The sequence below is a fragment of the Microcaecilia unicolor genome, chromosome 11 (assembly GCF_901765095.1).
Source record: "Microcaecilia unicolor chromosome 11, aMicUni1.1, whole genome shotgun sequence".
NCBI lineage: Eukaryota > Metazoa > Chordata > Amphibia > Gymnophiona > Siphonopidae > Microcaecilia > Microcaecilia unicolor.
Genome location: NC_044041.1, coordinates 66,238,980 through 66,262,440, shown reverse-complemented (window position 1 = coordinate 66,262,440; position 23,461 = coordinate 66,238,980). Strand labels below are relative to the sequence as shown.

General features: G+C 45.7%; 1 protein-coding gene across 1 annotated transcript in view; it reads right to left on the bottom strand.

Moving 5' to 3' along the window:
• The window catches only part of CIT (citron rho-interacting serine/threonine kinase), a 1,023,678-nt gene that overhangs the window by 650,057 nt on the left and 350,160 nt on the right, over positions 1-23,461 (bottom strand). Inside the window, 1 exon segment of the mRNA XM_030217566.1 lies at positions 13,548-13,673. Within this exon segment, the coding sequence (XP_030073426.1) occupies positions 13,548-13,673 (126 nt within the window).

Genomic DNA, 23,461 nt, shown 5'->3' with positions numbered 1-23,461 from the left:
TTGTTACATTTATACCCCACATTTTCCCACCTATTTGCAGGCTGAATGTGGCTTACATAGTACCGTGAGGAGTTAGCCACCTCCGGTGATGAAACAAATACAAAGTGATGTTATGATCGAATGAGATTCATGTGTTACAGACAGTGGTATTCCTAGGGGGGGCGGACACCCGGGGCGGCGCCCCGCCCCCCCCCCCCCCCCGCGTTAAAGAGCCCCCCCCCCCGGGTGCATGCCGCTGGAGGGGGGGGGGGTGCCGCAGCGCGTGCCTGCTGCAAGTTTACTAACTTTGCTCGTTTGCTGCAGCTCCCTCTGCCCCGGAACAGGAAGTAACCTGTTCCGGGGCAGAGGGAGCTGCAGCGAACGAGAGAAAAGTTAGCGAACTCTCGCAGCAGGCTCGCGCCGCAGCACCCCCCAGCAGCGTGTACCCGGGGTGGACAGCCCCCCCCCCCCTTGGTACGCCACTGGTTACAGATATATCTGACATTCTTATGTTTCTGCAGCCTGATTAGTTTCCTGCTGATGTAGCAAAAGCATATCCTTTCTATACTGGGAACGGAATTGCAATGGGAAGCACAGAAGCATGTGTTTATACTATTCTAAGATAACTTATGTATATAAGTATGAACTGCACAAGACAACTTTGGGAAAGTACCTGACAAAGTCCCTGAGCAGTGCTTTGCAGCCAGTATCTGAGAAAGGAGTTTCCCCTCAGCTAACAATATTATTTCATTGTCTTTGCCAGATTATTCTCCTGTACTGTAAGTACCTTACATTTATTGTATTATCTATGATATTCTTTCTGCCATACAATAAAATTGCCTATGTTGTATATCTGATATTGTTGGTTATGTTTATTCCCGAATACCTCCCTTCTAAGGGTAGCCAGGTAAGGGCTACCAGAGGAGCTACTTGCAGAATGCAAGTTCATTTTTCAATTCTATCAGTACTCTGGGATGAATACCTTCCAGTCCAGGAGATTTGCTACTCTTCAATTTGTCAAATTGTCCCATTACATCTTCTAGGTTTACAGAGATTTCATTCAGTTTCTCCAGCTCATCAGCTTTGAATACCATTTCTGGTACCGGTATCTCTCCCAAATCTTCCTTGGTGAAGTAAAGAATTCAAAGCTATGGCTTTGTCTTCCCTGATTGCCCCTTTTACCTCTCGGTCATCTAGCGGCCCAACCGATTCTTTTGCCGGCTTCTTGCTTTTAATATACGTTAAAAAAAATTTTACTATATGTTTTTGCCTCCAACGCAATCTTTTTTTCAAAGTCCCTCTTTGCCTTCCTTATCAGTGCTTTGCATTTGACGACATTCCTTTTGTTGTTTCTTCTTCCATTTTCTGAAGGATTTTGTTTTAGCTCTAATAGCTTCCTTCACTTTTTAACCATGCCAGCTGTCACTTGGTCTTCCTCCCTCCTTTTTTAATACATGGAATATATTTGGCCTGGGCTTCCAGGATGGTATTTTTGAACAGCAGCCACATCTGATATAAATTTTTGACCCTCGCAGCTGCTCCTCCTCTAAGTTTTTTTTCACCATTCTTCTCATTTTATCAGTCTCCTTTTTGAAAGTTAAACGCTACCGTATTGGATTTCCTGTTTATACTTAATCCAAAGCTACGAGGTTCACTTACCATGTTAGTGGATTCTATGTGATAGATTCCCAGTTGACATTCAATACCCATATTTCTCCTACTGTATGATCATATTTTTCTTCCTTGTGTCTTATTCGCTCCCTCCGTTATTACCTAGATGATTCTGTCTGTGCTTCTCTTCTCTATTCTTTGGTTGCTTCCCATCGACTACTGCAATATTTGTCTATTCAGGACTCCCGTTTCTGCTCTTAAATGTTTGCAAAAAGTTCAAAATACCTCTATCCAAATTCTGTCACATGCTCAATGTTATGATGTTTCCCATCCATTTCCATTGGCTTCCAATAATGACTAGTGTTCAACTAGCCATTTTACTGTTCTAGACTCTAGTCCATCTGCCACTCTTCATTCGAGCTCCCTTTCTTTGGAATTCACTCACCACTCTTATTCATACTGAACTTTCCTATTTGAAATTTAGAGCTGCTTTAAAAACTTATTTAATTTTCTCTGGCGTTTCTTACGGGATCATAAGGTAGTTGGGACTGTTCTTGTTTCAAATATGTTTTACTGTTTTAGTGTGTGGGCGGGGGGTTCTCTCTCCTTCTATTCTTTGTTACTTATTAAATTGAATTTGTGCTTCTTTTCCTTTTCTTTTACGCTAATTTTTTTTTTTTAATTATGCAAACCACATTTTTTGCCTTGAGGAAAGGCGGTATATCAAGTATTTCATCACAGAAGTCCTGCCAAATCATATCCTCCCAGTCCTCTCTTTTCTAGAAGCAACAGTGCAAAATCATCTGCCTATAAGGAACAACTCCTAATACTACCATGGTCTTTACTCAAAGTACATATTACATAAAATCTTCACAGAATTATAATTTTCCCCAATTAGATCAGGGTAATATTTAATTTCTATCTTCCATCATGTCTATTGCCATCTATGCTCTAATTCTCTTGCCTTCTCTTTCTGCAAAAGATTCTCAATATAGCATGACATAACTTTTGTTCTTCTTTTTCAACTATTTGGGGCTGGTTCATTTAATAATTTTTGTACTCTCTAAAGCCACTTTGTAAATAATACAATTTCAGATTCATCCTCCTCATCTAACTGATCTGAAGCTACCATTCCACATATATTCAGCATCTATCCTGCCCCTTGATAACACTATAAGTCTTTCCTGTTTTGTCTTTTCACTCTTACTGTTCAGGAAGGAGACTAGTTTCCTGTCCTATAAATATTTTAAGGAAGTGCCACTTCTATGGGAATAGAAGCCCTTTTTGTTACAGTGGTCACCAAGGCATCTTCCGTGGGCTGCTTGAGCTTCTCTTTTTTTCTCAGGCACCCAGGGATAAAGTTTAGCCATAGCTCTTCCTACCCTTAAACCTGGTTCTAGTAAATTCCACTCTATAGATATCAGAGCTTGAATAGCCTGATATAAAGGGAAGGATTTAGAAGGCTCTCATATAACTTCTATAACAGTGGCGTAGTCAGATATAGTATTTTGGGTGGGCCTGAGTCTAAACCAGCAAGGCACAGAATACCTCCCCCCCCCCCCCCCCCCCCACCACCATGCTTTCTGTCCCTGTACCAGTGACCTCAAAGAATAAAATAAATACCTGAGCTGGCAGGGATCCCTAAGCCTCCAGCCCGCCTGCTAGCTTGTCAACCATTGACTTGCTTGCCTGCCTGCTAACTTGTCAGCCCTTGACTTACCTGCTCTCCAGCATCTCCCTGCTCGTTCCTGTCCATCAGCCCCATCATGCCCCAACCCGCCTGCTAGCTTGTCACCATTTATTTACCTGCCAACCTGCTAACTTGACAGCCATTGACTTACCTGCCCCCCTGCCTCTCCCTGCTCGTTCCTGTCCATCCGCACCAGCTTGCTCCACCCTGCCTGCAAGCTTGGCATCCACTGCCTCACTTGCCTGCCTGCTAACTTGCCAGCTACTGACTTACCCACTCTCCAGTCCATCAATCCCTCCAATTCCAAGCCTCCGGCTCTTCGCTCTATCTGCTTCTCACCTCAGTCACTACACTTACACCTGTCACACCGCAATCACTACCTATGGCCCCTGTCCACATCCTCTTCCTTGCCCTGTCCCTTCCTAATCTTTTTCCCCTCCCCTTACCGCCGTCCACCGCTGGAACTCATTGCCCACCTGTGTTCCCTCCCATCCTGCCCGCTACGGCAATACCCTATTCACCCCCATCCCTCACCACCTCACCATCTCTCTTGTCCCCCTCCTCCTTCCTAGCCCTTAATCTCCAACACCTCCTTCCTACCATTAACCCTTCACCATTCCTCCTAAGTGCACCCCGTCTTCGTCGCCCGACCTCCCCCACCCTCCTCCGCACTCTTGCTCCTCCTCCTGCTATCCGCGGGAGACATTAATCCTAATCCAGGCCCCCCTCACCTATCCTCCTCCTATCCATGCAAACGATTCCGTGATGTCTCCAACCTCGTCTCTATTTCCCTCCTCCCCCCCCCTCTTCCCTCCCCTTCTCATGCGCCTTGTGGAATGCCCACTCGATCTGCAACAAACTGCCCTTCACCCACGATCTCTTCATCTCTCGTTCTCTCAAACTGCTCGCCCTAACTGAAACCAGGCTCTCCCCTGACGACTCTGCCTCAGTCGCGGCCCTTTGTCATGGAGGTTATCTCTTCTCCCACACTCCCCGCCCAGATGGCCGCGGTGGAGGCGTCAGGCTACTTCTCTCGCTCTCCTGTAGTTTCCAACCCCTCCTCCTACCGCAGTCTCACTGCTTCTCGTCCTTTGAAGCTCACTCCATCCGGCTATTCTACCCATTACCACTCAGAGTTGCAGTCATCTACCGCCCCCCTGATAAACCCCTCTCTTCATTCCTTACTGACTTCGATGCCTGGCTCACCGTCTTTCTTGATCCCGCATCTCCATCCCTCATTCTTGGTGATTTTAACATTCACGTTGACAACCCATCCAACTCCTATGCTTCTAAATTCCTCACTCTGATATCTTCCTTTAACCTCCGACTATGCTCTACCACCCCTACTCACCGTGATGGCCATTGTCTCGACCTCGTTCTCTTCTCTTCCTGCTCACCATCCAATTTCTGCACCTCAGTCCTTCCTATTTCAGATCATCACCTAATCACCCTCCCCCTCAACCTCGCCCAACTATAACCACTGCCTTCAGGAATCTCCAAGCTGTTGACCCCCCTACCCTATCCTCTCACATCTCCACTCTCTTCCCTTCCATCTCGTCTTCCGAATCTGTCGACACGGCTGTCTCTACCTACAATGAAATTCTCTCCACTGCTCTGGATACCCTAGCACCATCTGTCTCTCGCCCCACTAAGCGCATTAATCCTCAGCCCTGGTTAACCCCTTGCATCCGTTACCTTCGCTCCTGCACCCACTCTGCTGAACGACTCTGGAGGAAATCTCACACCCTGTCAGACTTCACCCATTTCAAATTCATGCTATCCTCCTTCCAGTCCTCCCTATTCCTTGCCAAACAGGAATATTATTCTCAATTAACCAATTCTCTTGGCTCCAACCCTCGTCGCCTCTTCGCCACCCTCAACTCCCTACTTAAAGTACCCTCCGCTCCCACCCCCCCCCCCCTCTCTCTCCTCAAACACTAGCTGACTACTTCCGCGATAAAGTGCAGAAGATAAACCTTGAATTCACTTCCAAGCCTTCTCTTCCCTGTGACTTCTTAACCCACTCCCTCAACCAACCTAACCTGGCCTCCTCCTTCCCTGAGATCACCAAAGAGGAAACTGCTCGCCTTCTTTCTTCCTCTAAGTGCACCACCTGTTCCTCTGATCCCATTCCCACCAATCTGCTTACCAACATCTCTCCTACAGTTAACCCCTCAATCTGTCACATCCTCAACCTCTCTCTCTCCACTGCCACTGTCCCTGACACCTTCAAGCACGCTGTAGTCACACCACTTCTCAAAAAACCATCACTTGACCCCACCTGTCCCTCCAACTACCGCCCATCTACCCTTCCTCTCCAAATTACTTGAACGTGCTGTCCACAGCCGCTGCCTTGACTTCCTCTCCTCTCAGGCCGTCCTCGACCCGCTTCAATCCGGCTTTCGCCCACTACACTCAACAGAAACAGCACTCTCTAAAGTCTGCAATGACCTGTTCCTTGCCAAATCCAAAGGTCACTATTCCATCCTCATCCTCCTCGACCTATCTGCCGCCTTTGACACCGTCAATCATAATTTACTTCTTGACACACTGTCCTCATTTGGGTTCCAGGGCTCCGTCCTCTCCTGGTTCTCCTCATATCTTTCCCAAAGCACCTTCAGAGTATTTTCTAATGGCTCTTCTTCCACCCCCGTCCCGCTCTCTGTTGGGGTCCCTCAAGGATCTGTCCTTGGACCGCTTCTTTTCTCGATATACACCTCTTCCCTGGGCTCGTTGATCTCATCACATGGTTTCCAGTACCATCTCTATGCTGATGATACCCAGCTTTACCTCTCCACTCCCGACATCACAGTTGAAACCCAGGTCAAAGTTTCGGCCTGCCTTTCAGACATCGCTGCCTGGATGTCCTACCGGCATCTGAAACTGAACATGGCAAAGAGTGAGCTCCTTGTCTTTCCACCCAAACCCTCTTCTCCTCTTCCCCCACTTTCTGTCTCTGTTGACAACGCCCTCATCCTCCCCGTCTCTTCAGCCCGCAATCTCGGAGTCATTTTTGACTCCTCCCTCTCCTTCTCTGCCCATATCCAGCAGACAGCTAAGACCTGTCACTTCTTCCTCTATAATATTAGCAAAATTCACCCATTCCTCTCTGAACAGACCACCCGAACCCTCGTCCACTCGCTCGTTACCTCTCGTCTTGACTATTGCAACCTTCTCCTCGCTGGCCTCCCGCTTAACCACCTATCCCCCCTTCAATCTGTCCAAAATTCCGCCGCTCGTCTTATCTACCGCGTGAACCGATACTCTCATATCACCCCTCTCCTCAAGTCGCTTCACTGGCTCCCGATCCGCTACCGTATACAGTTCAAGCTTCTCCTATTGACCTTCAAGTGCACTCAATCTGCAGCCCCCCATTACCTCTCTACCCTCCTCTCCCCATATGTTCCCACCCATAACCTCCGCTCTCAGGACAAATCACTCCTTTCTGTACCCTTCTCCACCACCGCTAACTCCAGACTCCGCCCCTTCTGCCTCGCATCACCTTATGCCTGGAACAGACTTCCTGAGCCCATACGCCATGCGCCCTCCCTGCCTATTTCAAGTCCTTACTCAAGGCCCATCTCTTCTCCCTTGCTTTTGGTGCCTAACCACCTTTCCATTCCTGATACCTACACTGACTACATAGTTTTTACCTTTAGATTGTAAGCTCTCTTGAGCAGGGACTGTCCTTCCCCATGTTTAAACTTGTACAGCGCTGCGTAACCCTGGCAGCGCTATAGAAATGCTAAGTAGTAGTAGTATCAAAGTTTAAGTAATCTGACACAGCTTGCTAGAAGAAGGGACAGTTTTGAGATTTTTGGATTTCGTATGGTATCGAGATTGACCCACAGGGCTCCGGAGAACTTACAGGAAGCAGAAGCTAAGATGGTGGCTTTATCAGCCCCGCCTAGTCCATCGGTAAGCTCTGCATGGACCAAGGAGATTGTGTCTTAAATGCGGGCAGTGGTGGAAGCTACGCTGGATACTAAACTGCAGCAGCTGCATGATAGAATTGAGGCTGCTCATGACCGGTTGGACAGTATAGTTTGATGGGTTACAACATCGAATAGGTACGCTAGAACATGAGGACATGGATCGGCTTCACCTCAGCAGATGGAGTGCAAGGTGGATGATTTGGATGGCAGACCCTGGCGCTGTAATCTGTGTTTTGGTGGGCCTTTCTGAGTTCTTGAAGGATGACATTCTGGTGAAAACTTTAGAGACTTGGATTCTGAAATCTTTGCACTTGATCTCTCTTGATGTTCCTTTTAAAATTGAATGGGCTCATCGGCTAGGCTCTGGGACTGGCCCAACTACGAAGCCTAAGGTGGCTGTATTTCGTGTGGTGCATTAGTCCATAAGCAAGCTATCCCGCAAGCTTTGCATGGTGGAAAAAAATTTGCAGTTTGAAAATTGGAAAGTTTTATGTTTTCAGGACTATACTGCTAAAGTGCACACTGCCCGGAAAGTTTTTGTTCCCCTCAGTTCTGAGCTTTATCTTTAGAAGACTATGGGTGCTTTGCTTTATCCAATGCAACTTTGGATTAATTATGCTGGCCAGGCTCATTTGTTTACTACTGAGGAGGCAGCACAACCCTTTTTGCAAACGGTCCCAGCTGGAATGGGCACTTAAGATGCGGCTTCTGTGAGTTATGGACTTGGTTGCAGTCATGTTGGCTTGGTCCCTTCTTTCAGTGCTATCTTTAATTTGTATATTTTCCCAGTGCACAATAGAACGCTTTTGTTAGATTTTACTTTGTTTCTTGTATAAACCTATTGTAGCTTGTTCAGGATTGGTGGCTCATCATGCTGTTATATGGAAATTAAGGCTGGTTATGCTAGGTGGGGGGTATTCACGTATCTGATCCCATAATTTGGGGTAGTACTTTCATTTTGGGTTGGGGTAGAGGTGTGCTGTTGGGATGAGGGAGGGATATAGTAATAGGAGGAGGTGGGAGGTTGGAATAGAGAAGGTAGATAGGGATAGGAGGATGGGGAGAAAATTGGAAACCTGGGATGCTGAAATTCTTTGTTTTATTTGTATTTTGTCGTCAATAAAACAGATTTAATATAAAAAGGATTTGTGATAAGCAATACAATCTCCAGTGAAAAAGGAGTTGCAGTGGAAAGAGAAATTTCAAAAGAAATGTCTTCTATTTGTCCTGCATTAATATCCTGTGAGGCTTGTAATAGTGACACAAGTAGGATGCTTTCTGTTTGTCTACCGAGAACTGAGCCAAAGAAGAAGATGCAGTGGCTGGCACATTCTCCCGTACTTCACCAGGATCAGTGGCTCTGCCTGTCTGGACTGATAAAGAATCCTGGTGGTTTGTGTGTTGTGTCTGTGACTGCTTTCTGGGAACTATGGGGCCACTGGGAGTGTGGCCCCAGTAACATAGAAATCAATGGGGATAATTTGAGAGAGGGAGACTCGCCCAGTCGGTGGGAGGAGGGTGCTAGTGTAAAGCAGGGGCAGCAGGTGCAGGTGGAACTGAACTGTGCTGGAGATATGCCATCTAAGTGGCCGTGGGGTAACCCCAGGCAGGTGGCTAGGCGTTTCGTGATAGATCCTTGTACTTTTTTGGTGGCAGAGGGATGGGATTGTCAGGCTCAGTGTGTGCTGTGAAGGTCACCATCAACTGAGTGGTTCAGAGTCTTTTTTTTATCTGTAGCTTCCAAACAGAGTGCAGAAGTAACAGGGTTCCTTTTCCTGTTCAGTTTTTTTTTTTTTTTTTTTTGTGATAGTGTTAGGAGATTAGCAGCATGCTGATGGTGACTGGCAGCAGCCAGCAGGCACTAGAGATGCCAGTCCTAACACAAGAGCAACTGGATAACCTCAGTAGGGAGGAGCTTTGCTCAAAGCCCACCTCTTCAATGTTGCTTTCGGCACCTAACCTTTATACCTTTCAGGAAATCTAGACTGCCTCAATTTGACTGCCCCTATTTGACTGACTGTACATTTGTCCTTTAGATTGTAAGCTCCTTTGAGCAGGGACTGTCCTTCTATGTTAAATTGTACAGCGCTGCGTAACCCTAGTAGCGCTTTAGAAATGTCAAATAGTAGTAGTAGGAGGAGGAGCTACAGGACCAGTCTGCACAGAGTTCTCCTGCAGGGAAAGCAGACCCCTTGTGAGCAGAAGCCCGTGACTTGGCAGGGCCAGGTGCTACACCAGCCTAGATCCGGCAAACCTACATGCTACAGCGACAGCGGCTAGACCAGCTGCAGCATGAGGACTGGAAACAGCAGCAGCAGTGAAAAGAATGGGAAGAGTGATGGAAGGAGCGTAAGTGGGAAGTCAAGCTGCAGAAAATGAAGTTTTGGATTGGGCCCAACTTGTTTTTGAAGTTTGATAATACCAGAGGTGACATAAATTTGAAATAATATGCCGCCTAAATGAGATTCCCCAGAAAGACTGGGTGCACTTTCCAGGAGGAAAGCTCACTGGTAGAGCATTTGAGGCATTCCAAGGACTGTCCATGGAGATGTGCTTCCAGTTTAAGGAGGTACACAAAGCTTTGTTGAACCGTTATGCCATTACCCCCGAGACCTACAGACTAAAGCTCAAGACTTTGCAAAAGGCGGCAGATTATATTCACAGCGAGTTTGTGTTTCAGTTAAGAAACCAGCATCAGAAGGTTCAGTGGAGCTGAAGTTAAAACCCTGGATGACTGCCAAAACCAGATGGTCCTGGAGCAGTTTCTGCAGCGTTGTTGTCCAGAGGTGAGGGAACATGTTCACGATCACCAGCCCCATACTCCAGAGAAGACAGTTGAGCTGGCTGACATCTTTATGGCTAATCATCTCTGATTGGCAAAGTGAAGTCATCCTTATCCGCAGGAGCCGGGATCTAAGGGCAGCCAGGGCCCTAAACCAAATATCCCTGCAACTTCAAAGACTGTCAGCAAACCCTCCAGTGTTGCCCAAAAACCTAAAGACTTTAGGAATGAACGTCTTTGTTACTCTTGTGGGCGCACAGGACATTTAAAAGCGGATTGCCCAGATAATCTCAAGCCTGCACTAAAGAGCATTCCAGTTCCTGCACCAAGGCTGGCGGCTTTCGTGGGTGGCTCCAGTACCACGAAGGAGACCATACAGTTGCCGCAGCACAAAAGGTTTCTGGCCATTCATCTAACAAGGAAGCAGATGGGTTTCCACAACACTACAGCACCTGATTAACTGTGAATCAGACCCAGGAGATGGGTTTGTGGACACTGGCTCTAGCATTACTTTATTACGACCAAAGCAAGTGCTGTAAGATGCAATTCTTCCACGGCGCGCTGCAGAGGTAGTGATAGCCAAGGGATCCAGAAAGAATGTACCCATTGCTTGAGTATTCCTGGATTGTGGCATTAAGCCTGGATACAGAGAAGTAGGCATAATAAAAAAACATGCCGGTAACCAAAGATGTGGAACCGACATGGATCCAATGAACATTACCCCTTGATAGCAGAGTAAGCTTTTCCGCTATGGTGACCCATAGTCAGGCCAGGGTGGCCCAACAAGCAGAAGCAACAGAGAACACCTCTCCAGTTCCAGATCCTGAGCCAGTCCAGGTGGGACCAGCTGACCAAGTGATAGGAGGAGGCACTCCATTGCTTCCAGCAACACCAGTTCCAGAGGTGATCGGAGCCACTGAGTTTGAAACAGCCTGATACACCCATTGATCAGACTGCTAACCCTGATTTCTCAGAGTCACCAGCAGAGACCCTTCCAGATATGGATACTGATATAGGACAGAGATATGCTTTTCAGGAAGCACAGCGCTCTGACCCCGACCTGGAAGTTCTGAGGCAGAGGGTTGGTCAGCCAACCAATGAGACTAGTAAAGATCGTATCCTATGGAAAGGGGAATTGTTATACAGAGAGACTGATCCTGCTTATCCTAATAGGCCCTGGACAGCAGGCAATCAGCTTATAGCGCCCAGGGCATACAGAGAACAACTTCTACAGATTGAACATGACATTCCACTAGCAGGACATTAGGAGGTGACTTGCACTCATACTAGATTACATAGTAACATAGTAGATGACGGCAGAAAAAAGACCTGCACGGTCCATCCAGTCTGCCCAACAAGACAACTCATGTGTGCTACTTTTTTTGTATACCCTACTTTGATTTGTACCTGTGCTCTTCAGGGCACAGACCGTATAGGTCTGCCCAGCACTATCCCCGCCTCCCACCACCGGCTCTGGCACAGACCGTATAAGTCTGCCCAGCACTATCCCCGCCTCCCAACCACCAGCTCTGGCACAGACCATATAAGTCTGCCCAGCACTATCCCCGCCTCCCACCACCGGCTCTGGCACAGACCGTATAAGTCTGCCCAGCACTATCCCCGCCTCCCAACCTCCAGTCCCGCCTCCCACCACCGGCTCTGGCACAGACCGTATAAGTCTGCCCAGCACTATCCCTGCCTCCCACCACCGGCTCTGGCACAGACCGTATAAGTCTGCCCAGCACTATCCCCGCCTCCCAACCTCCAGCCCCGCCTCCCACTACCGGCTCTGCTGTCCAATCTCGGTTAAGCTCCTGACACAGATTGACACAGAACTTCTACTGGCTGGGAGTATCACGAGCCGTAGCTGATTACTGTAGAACCTGTGATGTGTGCCAAAGAGTGGGTAAGGTCCAAGATCACCCCACAGCCCCCCTGAAACCTTTACCCATTATCAGTGAGCCCTTTGAGAGAAAAGCTGTGGATATAGTGGGGCCTCTAGCTGTCCCTAGCCAGACTGGGAAAAGATATATATTGACGGTAGTGGACTTTGCTATCAAATATCCTGAAGTGGTAGCCTTATCCTCCATAAAATCAGAGAAAATTTCCACTGCCCTGCTAGAAATAGTTTCATGGGTAGGATATCCATGAGAAATACTCTCAGACCAAGGGACAGTTTATGTCTGAGACAATACAAAATCTGTGGGCACACTGTGGAGTCAAATCTGTACGTACCACACCATATCACCCCATACAAGAGCTTTGTGGAGCGCAAGACACGCTCCACCACACATGTGCAAGTACCTTCACATCTGCCGCTACAGAGCAATTACTGCAGTTAAACACTACAACATAAAAACAATGAAAAGGAGACAAGTCCAAGGAGAAGCAGGTGGGTTTGTGACAATATAAGGCCTGCTGTCTTCGGAGAATACCTGCTACAGTTAAGTACCTTTGCTTTCTCCAAGGACAAAAAGGCCATAATTCTCACAAGTGGAGTATCCCTAGCATCCAGGCTCACAGAAAAAAACACACTGGTCAACTGGGCTTCGCAACAGCGAGGACATAACTCAGATTAAACTGAAACTATATACAAACTGAGTGAGAATGCAGCCTGGAACAGAATAAAACGGGCCTATGGTGGTGGAGTTGGATTCTATACCCCAAACAGATTCTGCAGCACTATCTGCCCAAACAGACTATCATGTTGAGTATCCTGCTCAAGGCAGTAATGAGATGTGATGTTGCAGACTTGCAAATTTCTTCAAAAGAAGCTGACCACAAGTGGGCTACTGATGCAGCCATGGCTCTGACATTGTGAGCCTTAGCATGACCCTCAAGGGTCACCCAGCCTGGGAATAAGTAAAAGAAATGCAATATAACATCCAATTGGAGAGTGTGCGTTTCCCCGATGGCAATCCCCATCATGTTGGGATCAAAAGAAACAAAATGCTGGGTGGACTGTCTATGGGGCGTAGTCCGCTCCTTGTAATAGGTCAATGCTTACTTGCAGTCCAAGGTGTGCAAGGTACTCTTGCCAGGATGGGCATGATGTCGGGGAAAGAATGTTGTACAGCAAAGAGAGGGAGCAAAATACAAACAAAAGTCCAAAGAGCAAAACAAAAAAGTACCAGGAGCCTTCAAAAAAAGGGGAATGAAACCTTTAATCATGTATTGTAAGGAACAGATCTTTGAATGGACCCGACACGGTCCATATTTCGGCACTAAGCGCCTGCCTCAGGGGTCGCGAAGTTTGACAGAGTGCATACGGCTATATTGTAAAATGCAGTGCGTTTGTTGAAAGCAGTATGCTGCTTCGCCGTGCTTTCCCTCCTTATGGTTCCCAGTGCAGTTTCTTCTCTGCCTAGTTGCAGCTAGTTTCTCCTATATCAGTACCAAAAACTGGAACACATTCCCAAAGGACCTTACATAAGTGCTTCCCAAGCTTACTCAGCAGACTTCGCAATGCTATGTTGACTGGCAGATTTTGGTACTGATATAGGAGAAACTAGCTGCATCCTCTTCCATTTTCTCTTATAACCCAGCTTACCAGAATTTTGTCAGCCATCTGTTGAATCTGATGAGATTTAGTTTGTATATCTTCCTTTAGTTTATTTTCTCTGCGTTCAGCTGTCTCTAACCTCTTCACCTGGTTCTCCAGCGAGTGTCGTCGTTCCTGTAGATAAGCAATAGCACATTAGCAGGCACATCATTAGAAACAAATGTGGTAAACCTATTAAAAAGATTCATGTCAAGTCATCTACTCCTTTGAAGGCATCCAAAGTATCTAACCATTCCAAATGACAAGCCAAAATCTTCACAATGTATATATGCTTATTTTTATGATTTCTCTTTACAAAGAGCACCACAAAAGCTCCGTGTGATAGGGCTCCCATGCTAAGTCTTTAAACCATAGTTAGACTAGCATTTAAAGACAGATAAAATCTTTATGTAGTTCAAGTTCAAAACACAAAATAGGCCTCACAGACCATCAGCTCAAGCTCAAATAAAGCAGCTCAAAGCTAAATATCAAAAGGAGGTCCGTCTTCCTAACAGACTAACAGGTGAGCTCAAAAGAGCTTCATGAACAATCGCTGGCAAAACATTAAAAAACTTGTCCTACCTTGCAGGATATAAAGCTGCAAATCTTTCTTTAGTAGTACTGCAAATCTTTCTTTAGTAGTAGCAGGATCCATCATGGATGCTCCTTCTCTGGGCTTCCCTGACTGTCCCTATTAAAGAATGACACGGGGATGAAGTTTGTCCCCGTCCCCATGGGTTCTGTCTCCATCCACGCCCCCTCCCCGCAAGTTCTGTGTCCATCTACGCAGGCTCTGTCTCCATCCCCACCCTGTCCTCGCAGGTTCTGTCCCTGTCCCATCCCTGCTCCATCTCCCATGGACTCTTTCCTCATCTGCAGAAGCCTCGAACAATTATGATTTTATATTTAAATATTTTTATAAATAGAATATGCTGTGCAACTATTGTGTATAAATTACAAATAGAAAACAATAATAACAGTGAGAAACTATAATAACTCTCCTCACCACCACCCTCTACCCTTCCAACCCCAACAGCAGCTGATTTCTACTACCCCAAGGAATCTTAATCCACCCTGTTAAAATGTCCAGGGGTATAAAATACAACCCTAGAGGGGAGAAATATGCCCTATAAAGCACTGTTATGATTTTTTAATCTGTGGATGAATAAAAAGTCATCACAATCGCAGGATTCAGTCTAGCTCTCCTGTCATCCACAGTCCTTCCTGCAATAGAAGATGTCTTCTTAGAAGATGTGCTGGTAGCAGGACGTACAGGATCCCCCATGCAAATTTTGCTAGTTGTAGCCAGCATGTTTGCTTGTTTTTCAAAAAATCAAAATATTGTTTTCTGCATCACTAAAACATAAATAAGCCCAGTTCATTAACAGGCTTCAAAGTAGAAAATGACACAGGCACAACGTTTGTCCCCGTGGGCTCTGTCCTCATCCCTGCCCCGTCAGCTCTGTCTGCGCCCCTTCCCCGCAAGCTCTGTTCCTGTCCCTGTCCCCATCCCCGTGTCATTCTCTAGTCCCTATCCTTAGGCTCTTATATTTCCTGGTTGGAACCATGTCCTTCTGTTTAGATTTCCCTACTTTGGTCTTGTTAAGATGGCCCAGAAGGGGAAGTGTTTAAGGACAACTAAGGTTTTGGAGATTTTTTTGTTTGTTTTTTTAAATACATGCCACACACTGTTACTGAAAAAACTGAGTAAAATTTATTTGCTGTTTTTATGACAAAGGAAGGTTAATTTTGTATTTTGAACAACCATCACCCTCCATGCATTACTCCCCAGTTTCAGAGAATTTATTCCATTGTCATAACCTACTACAGCTAGCCTTGCTTTACAGGAGCAAAGATGATTACTGGAAGCTATGATTAAATAATAAATAAATGAAAACAGTGCCCTGTTCAATTCAAAAGTAGCAAAGCGAAGATATTTACCTATAGCAGGTATTCTCTGAGGACAGATGGGTAACGTGGGGTCCAGGTTGCTGGTCAAGAACTTGAAAAAAGCTTAAAATAGGTCTTTGATTGCAAGATAGTGGCCTAGTGGTTAGGATGGTGGACTCTGGTCCTGAGGAACTGAGTTCGATTCCCACTTCAGGCACAGGCAGCTCCTTGTGACTCTGGGCAAGTCACTTAACCCTCCATTACCCCAGGTACAAATAAGTACCTGTATACAATATGTAAGCCGCATTGAGCCTGCCATGAGTTGGAAAGCACGGAGTACAAATGTAACAAAAAAAAAAAAAAGATGTGCTTCACCGCAAATCCGCGAGTGCCTTCACACCCACTGTGAAAGCACAGGACAAGCAGTACAATATAAAGCATAATAAAGGAGTCACGTGGTGCCATGAGGGAGAATGGCTGCTGAAAAGTCGAGCTCCTACACTTCCTTATAATCTAACTCTCTCAGCTAACGGAAAACAGGCGTTTTTGCAACAGGCAGTTACTGGACGTTGTGTGAAGGCAGCAGGCGTGAGAAACTGGTACTGTTAAGCTGATACAAAATATTATGGCTGCAAGATTACAAAAAAAAGATAAGGACAAAAGCAAGAGTGCGGAAGCCAAAATGGCGGACAGTCAGCAGCAGCAATGTTCATCAGTGTGCTCGGCGTGGACTACTGAAATAACAGCTGAGGTTACTGCTGTTGTTGAGGCTGCATTAGATAAAAAGCTGCAAGCCCTTTTTGACAGAGCCGAGGAGGCACATGAACGGCTGGATGGCTTCCATCTAGATTTGGACCACATGCAGCAACGAATAAGTGATGTGGAGGACCGCATGGAGAAAACCGCGGGACCAGCTGAGGCCCTAAGAAAGAAAGTAGACGAGCTGGAGCAGAAATTGGACGATTTGGAAAATCGTTCACGGCGGAACAATCTGAGGCTCATAGGATTGCCAGAGCAATTGAAAGAACCAGAGTTGGCGGAGTTTCTGGAGCGCTGGATTCCTAAGGAATTAAAAATAAATAATCTGCAGGGGCCCCTGAGAGTTGAGAGGGCACACCGCATCGGACCGAAAAGATCAACTAATAAACGACCGAGAGCAGTGATAATGAAAATTCTAAACTACAGTCACAAACAAGCGATCCTGAGGGCACTGCGATCTGGACAATTATTGCAGTATGAAGGAAAGAAAATTCTCTGCTTCCAGGACTATTCGGGGAAAGTTACGGCGGCGAGAAGAAGGGCATTTGGGTCAGTTTGTGCAGACCTGTAAGACCGGAAAATCAAGTTTGCCCTGACTTACCTGGCTAAGTTGAGAATTTTCTCTGAAGACGGGAAGAAGAGCTTCGAGTCGGCAGAGCTTGCTAGAGATTTTGTAGGCACTCTGCCTCCCAAAGCAGGGAGCAAGGAAGCTAAATGAAAAGCCCAGAGGGAGTGATTATGAACTGTTATGTGGAAATTGGAGGTGGAAAAAGGACTTTGGAAATGCCTGCCAAACAGCTGAGCAGTGCTTAGATGGTGAGAAGCAACAGGATCAGAAACCGACTTTCTGGAGGGCTGGCAGCCTGGGGAAATTGGCAGTCCTTTGAAAGTGTACTGTGTCAGAGGATGGAAAGCGTTTTGAGTTTTGCTGTTAACTGCTGTCTTCTGATAAGACAAACGATTCACATGATGTTGTTAGATAAAGGGTTTAATGAGGGGGGCAGGGTGTTTATGGGCTTATGTTGTTAAGTATGGGAATAGACGGGGAGGAGATAATGTCGGAAGGCTATGTGCTATCAGGGGAAACCTTAAGGAGAGTATGGGAGAGAAAGGTAATTTAGATAATAGGCATATATGTTAGTTACATACATTTCATGCTTGTTTCTAATCAGTTTTCAATGTATAAATGCCACAGAATGTTAGGATGCATATAAGTGTTTTTATTAATAGAATGTTTGAAGCCAATTTTTCCAAGGGCGGACTGCCTGATGGGATCGGCAGTGTTCCGAAAATGTATTTTATTTTTTTTATTTTTGTTACATTTGTACCCCACGCTTTCCCACTCATGGCAGGCTCAATGCGGCTTACATGGGTATTGTGGCAGAGTTGGAGAATGTTAGAGTTATCACTTTTTTTGATCAGACAACTGATTCATATGATGTTATTAGATAAGGGACTAATGAGGGGGGTACGGTGCTTGTGTTGTCAAGGTGTGGGATCAGAAGGGGAGGAGCTATTGTAGAAGGGCTAGGTGGTATTAGGGGAAGCTTTAAGGATAGTAGGGGCAAGAAAGTAAATCCAAATAATGGGTATATATGTCAACCACAAACATTTCATGCTTATTCCTGTTAAGTTTTCGTTGTATACATGATACAGAAGGTTAGGATGCATATAAGGGTTTATTAATAAAATGTCTGACTCATAGAAGAAGGAAGTGAGGTGCTGTTACATGTGGAGCTCTTTTAGAACTCAGAGGGATAGGTGGGGGAGGGGAGGTAGTCCTGCCACATGAGAGTCTACACAGTCCCTACAATGGTTGGAAAGGTATGAAGAGTTGGATTGCAGCAGAAGAGAGTTGCAAGGACCTTTGAATTCCTGTGTGGATGGACATTTAGAGACTTAGTCCTGGACTCAGAGACCACTGCTTGTCATAGAGGCATAATTATGAAAGCTTTCACTTGGAATATAGCGCTGGCAGCTGCTCTACATGTATGAGAAGGTACAGATATGGCACAATTGCAAGTGAGCAGTCATTTGAAGCGGAGAGAAATATGGTATTGAAGTGAGAGTAAAACCAACCAGCATCACACAGGAGCCAATGGAGAATGCTGCACAGCAGTGGATTGAATGTGAATCACAGTTGCAGGACTGCCAGGGCATGGTTGGTATTGGGCCTTTTGAATGGTTTATGTACTTGATGTTTTGTTTTCTAACAAATTATTTCTTATTTCCAGGTTTCAAGTTATGGTCCCAAAGGAGGGACAAATTGTTGTGTTAAGCAGTTGGCTAAGAGTATCTTTTACTGGTTAAGCAATGAGAGGGAGTGGGGTACCTTTACGTGATGAGCTCAAGGGTGAACTCTATGGATTGGGGGGACTAGGAGGGGTTGGGGGGGCAGGGGTGGGGGGGGGGGGAATGGAAGAGGGTATACCATAAGACTCACAAGTTGCACCATATAGGTTATGAGGGAGAGAATTGTTGCAGTTGAACAATGGGGGGTGGGGTAGGCTGGGATCCCTCTCTCCAATAGGAATACACATCTGGAAAGCAATGTTACCTGTGGTCACCTAAGGGAGAGACATGGTTAAAATACTATCATGGAATGTGGGAGGGGTAACTTCTCCAATTAAGCGCTCTAAGATTCTGCAGGCACTGAATAGACATAAGGCGCATGTGGCTATGTTGCAGGAAACAAATTTAGATGCAGCGTAACACAAGCTGTGTCGATGGTGGGTGGGTGAGGTGGTGGATAGTCCCACATCAAACAGAAAAGCAGGGGTTGTTATACTATTTCGTAAAGGGTTGCAATGTGTAATGCATCGCAGGATTACTGATACACAAGGACGATATGTAATGCAGCAAGTAACTTTGAATGGCAGACCGCTGCTATTGGTTAATATATACGCCCCTAATCAATATGACAAAACAATTTTTTCAGACCATCATCCAACATATACACAGTTTTGAACAAATCCCAGTGATTATGGGAGGGGATTTTAATATGGTTTTTGATCCCTTGTTGGACAGCACGGGCCCCTCCAAGGTCAGACCGATGAATTATGCCAGAGGAGTGCCATGGGTGTGCTCGGTTTTGGCTTTGGTAGACTCCTGGCGCTTGCTATATCCGGGAGAGCGGGATTATACCCATCTCTCTAGGGCCCATGGTACGCAGTCCCGTATAGATTACTTGCTAATCTCTCAGAGCATTGTGACATACATGAAACAGGCAGAGATAGGCCTGACACAGGTGTCAGATCACGCTATGATATGGATCACATTGGAGTGGGACATGGACCGGAAACGCCCGTTTTGTTGGAGATTACCGAGGATGTTGTATTATTTATGACTCCCAGTTCCATTCCTTTATACTTGATAAGTGAAGAGACTATGCTGAGCTTAATAAAGAAAGTTTTCAAATCAGATCCCATACTCTTTTGGGAGGCGGCAAAAGCAGTGCTGAGAGGCCATATTATATCTTATTCAGCTCACAAAAAGAAAGTACGGGAGGCTGAAATGCTGCGCTTAGAAACAAGAGTAAGGAGACTTAGACTGGTCTATAGTAGGACACATTCTTTTGCCCATAAGAAGTTATATATGACGGCACAAGTGGAATTGAATCAGCTGATTCACTCCCGAACACAAAAATCTTTGATATATTATACATATCAGCTGAATAAACATGCCAACACACAGGGGAAGCTTCTGGCGAGATTGGTCAATCAAGTGGGGGGGAGGAGATGGGTAACACAAATGTGAGATGATCAGGGTGTAATCCACCACACGAATGCAGACATTAATAGGGTCTTCAAAATTTTTTACACTCAGCTATATTCTCCGCCGGAAGATAGGATAGAGACGTCAGCATATTTAGAGGGGCAAGATCTTCCAAAGCCTTCGAAAACTCAACAAGATATACTCAATGCAGATATTTCTGAGGACGAGATTACCTGGAATATAAGAGATAGTGCTCTCTATAAATCACTGGGGGTGGACGGATTCTCGTCGGAATTGTACAAAATTTTGGTTGAGGAGATTGCGCCGTGTGTGTCTAAGGTATTTAATCTGCATGTTACAAGAGGAGAGTTACTGAGCTCGTTAAGAACGGCGCAGATTATTGTATTACTAAAACCGGGGAAGGATTCAACTCGTGCAGAATCCTATCGACCTATACCTTTATTATAATTTGAAGCTAAATTATTTGCAAAGATCTTGGCCAATAGACTGGCTCGGTTTCTGCCTCATTTGGTGCTAACTCCTCAGGTGGGGTTTGTTCGGGCACGTCCTGTGGCAAAAAACTTGAGAACGATACTGCTGGCATTGGAACAGGTACATAAAGAGTGTACCCCTTCCATATTAGTAATTTTTGATGCACATAAAGCCTTTGATAGAGTGAGATGGGATTTTATGTTTGGGGTGCTGGACGCCTATGGTGTGGGTGGGTTTTTTAAGGAGGCTATCAAAACATTATATCAGTGCCCGATGGCGGAGGTGTCAGTGAATGGAGTGATTTCTCGGCAATTTGAAATTGCCAGAGGTACTAGACAGGGCTGCCCACTGTCACCGCTCTTATTTGCACTGGTTTTTGATCCTCTAATCAGGGATATTATGGGTTCAGCGGATGTACACGGAGTTTATTCTAGGGCCTGAGCATTTTAAGATCTCCGCTTTTGCGGACGACCTCTTGGTCATTCTTTAGAACCCACAGGCTTCATTATCAGCTTTGATGGAGATATTTAGAGAATTTGGCAATTATTCGGGGTTCTGCCTTAATGTAGACAAATCGGAGGTTCAGCCCATAAATATGACAGAAGTGGAATGGGTACGATTAGCGCGCCCCTTTCGGAGGACAGCTGTTTCGTTTACCTATCTAGGTATACAGTTGCCGGAGGACCCAGCCCAATTGTATCAGTTGAATGTGACTAAGTTGTTTGACTTTACATAGCAGATGTTGGGGAGGTGGTCCAATTTGCCCATATCACTACTAGGGAGGATTTCATTTTTTAATATGGTACTTCTTCCCAAGTGGTTATATTGCTTTCAGATCCTGCCACTGTATTTTACTAAAAAGGATTAGAGGCGGTTAATGGGCCTGCTTTCCAAATTTTTTTGGACTAAGAGACGACCACAGATACGTTGGCAAAGTTTGCTAGATACTTGGGACAGGGGAGGCTTTGGGGTTTTGGACCTTCAACGCTATAACAAGGCATGCTAGCTGAGGCATATAGGAGATTGGTTGATAGGTACTTCACATTATACTCCGAGAGAGGTAGAAGAGGCTTGGGTTTGTCCGCTGAGATTACAATATGTGATACAGCCGAAATCTACTGCGCTGCCAGAGCACCTGAGAAGAAGCGTAGTGATTCGGCCTCTTAGACTGGTATAGAGTGACCTAAGCCGAGCTTGGATGTTTGACACACATCACAGCGGATTATTACCTATTACCGGTAATGGAGATTTTCTCCCTGGTATAGACGACCTCCAATTTCAAATTTGGCAGCAAAAGGGGATTACTCTTCTACAAGACATGGTGGATTCTGCTGGTACTCTTAAGAAATTGGAATCTTTGGGACTTGGTGAATTGATTTGGATGGATAACCTTGCTTATTTACAGCTCTTCCACTATATTGCAGCTATCCCTCACCAATCTCTCGCTGTTGATGTGCCCGGCATGATAGACAAACTTTTTGATATGCCTAATGAAGAAGCTATATCGATTTTGTTACTTCACAAGCAGTTGCTGCAGAGTACTGCACAAAGAGACCTGACACACCTCGCGACGCAGTGGTCCACCGATTTGCATAAAGTGATTTCATCACAAATGTTACTGACATGCATACGACAAATCCCAAAAGGAACAGCTACTGCTGAACTGAGGGAATGTCAGGGCAGGGTGATATTCAGAGCATACACTTCTAAGTTGCGACTTTATAAAATGGGAGGGGTGGACTCACCTCAATGTGGCAAGTGTGGGGAGCCCGAGAGCAATTATTACCACACTATGTGGGACTGTCCGGAGATAAAGGCTTTTGGGGCAAACATTTGTAACTTTATGGGGCATATAATGAAGGTCCCTATGTCACTGTGGCCTGAAAACGTTCTGTTGGGAGTGCGGGCGCTGAGAGGGGCTGGTGCTGACCATTATAATGCGCTGCTATATAAAGCGCTTCTAATAGGTAAAAAATGCATCTTAATTAACTGGGTAAAACAAGAGGCTCCTACATACTGGCAATGGCGTAACAAGCTACATGCGTTCTTACTATTGGAATAAAGAGATGTTCGTCTGAAATTTAAGTGACAGAGAGAGTTTTATTTAACCTGGCAATGCTGCATGCATGCCCTTGCACCGCGGGCCCATAGTGCCATTCTTAATCAATTGGGTGACCCCCTTCTGCATGTATGAGAGAGGCGCTTACCAAATGCAGGTGACGGTTGACTCCCTTTGCTGAGGAGATGGGATTCTTATGGTGGGGAAGGAGGGGATTTAGGATTCGGGGGGGTGAGTTAGGTTGGAGAGGATTTAGGAAAAGGGACCTGGGGGGGGGGGGGGAATTATAAAAACGCTTGATGGCACGTAGTAACTGTATAAATGTATGTAAGATATTGCATTTATTGTCCTGTATATTATGGATAATGACTATGTACTGTGAAATGTTCCATCAATAAAACTGTTCAACTATAAAGCATAATAAAAAGGGGACAATTCCAAGGAGAGGTGGGATGGATGTGAGAATATCTGTCACATTCTCAACCTCTCACTTTCCACTGCAACTGTCCCTACTGCCTTTAAACATGCTGTGGTCACACCTCTCCATAAGAAGCCTTCACTCGACCCTACTTGTCCCTCTAATTACTGACCCATCTCCCTCCTCCCTTTTCTCTCCAAATTACTTGAGCGTGCTGTTCACCACCGCTGCCTTGATTTTCTCTCCTCACATGCTATTCTTCACCCACTACAATCTGGTTTTTGCCCTCTCCACTCAACTGAAACTGTGCTTACTAAAGTCTCCAATGACCTATTACTGGCTAAATCCAGAGGTCAATATTCCATCCTCATTCTTCTTATCTTTCCGCTGCTTTTGACACTGTCGATCACAGCATACATCTTGATACCCTGTCCTCACTTGGATTCCAGGGCTCTGTCCTTTCCTAGTTCTCTTCCTACCTCTCCTTCCGCACCTTTAGTGTTCACTCTGGTGGATCCTCTTCTACTTCTATCCCTCTGCCTGTCGGCGTACCTCAGGGTTCTGTTCTTGGTCCCCTCCTCTTTTCTATCT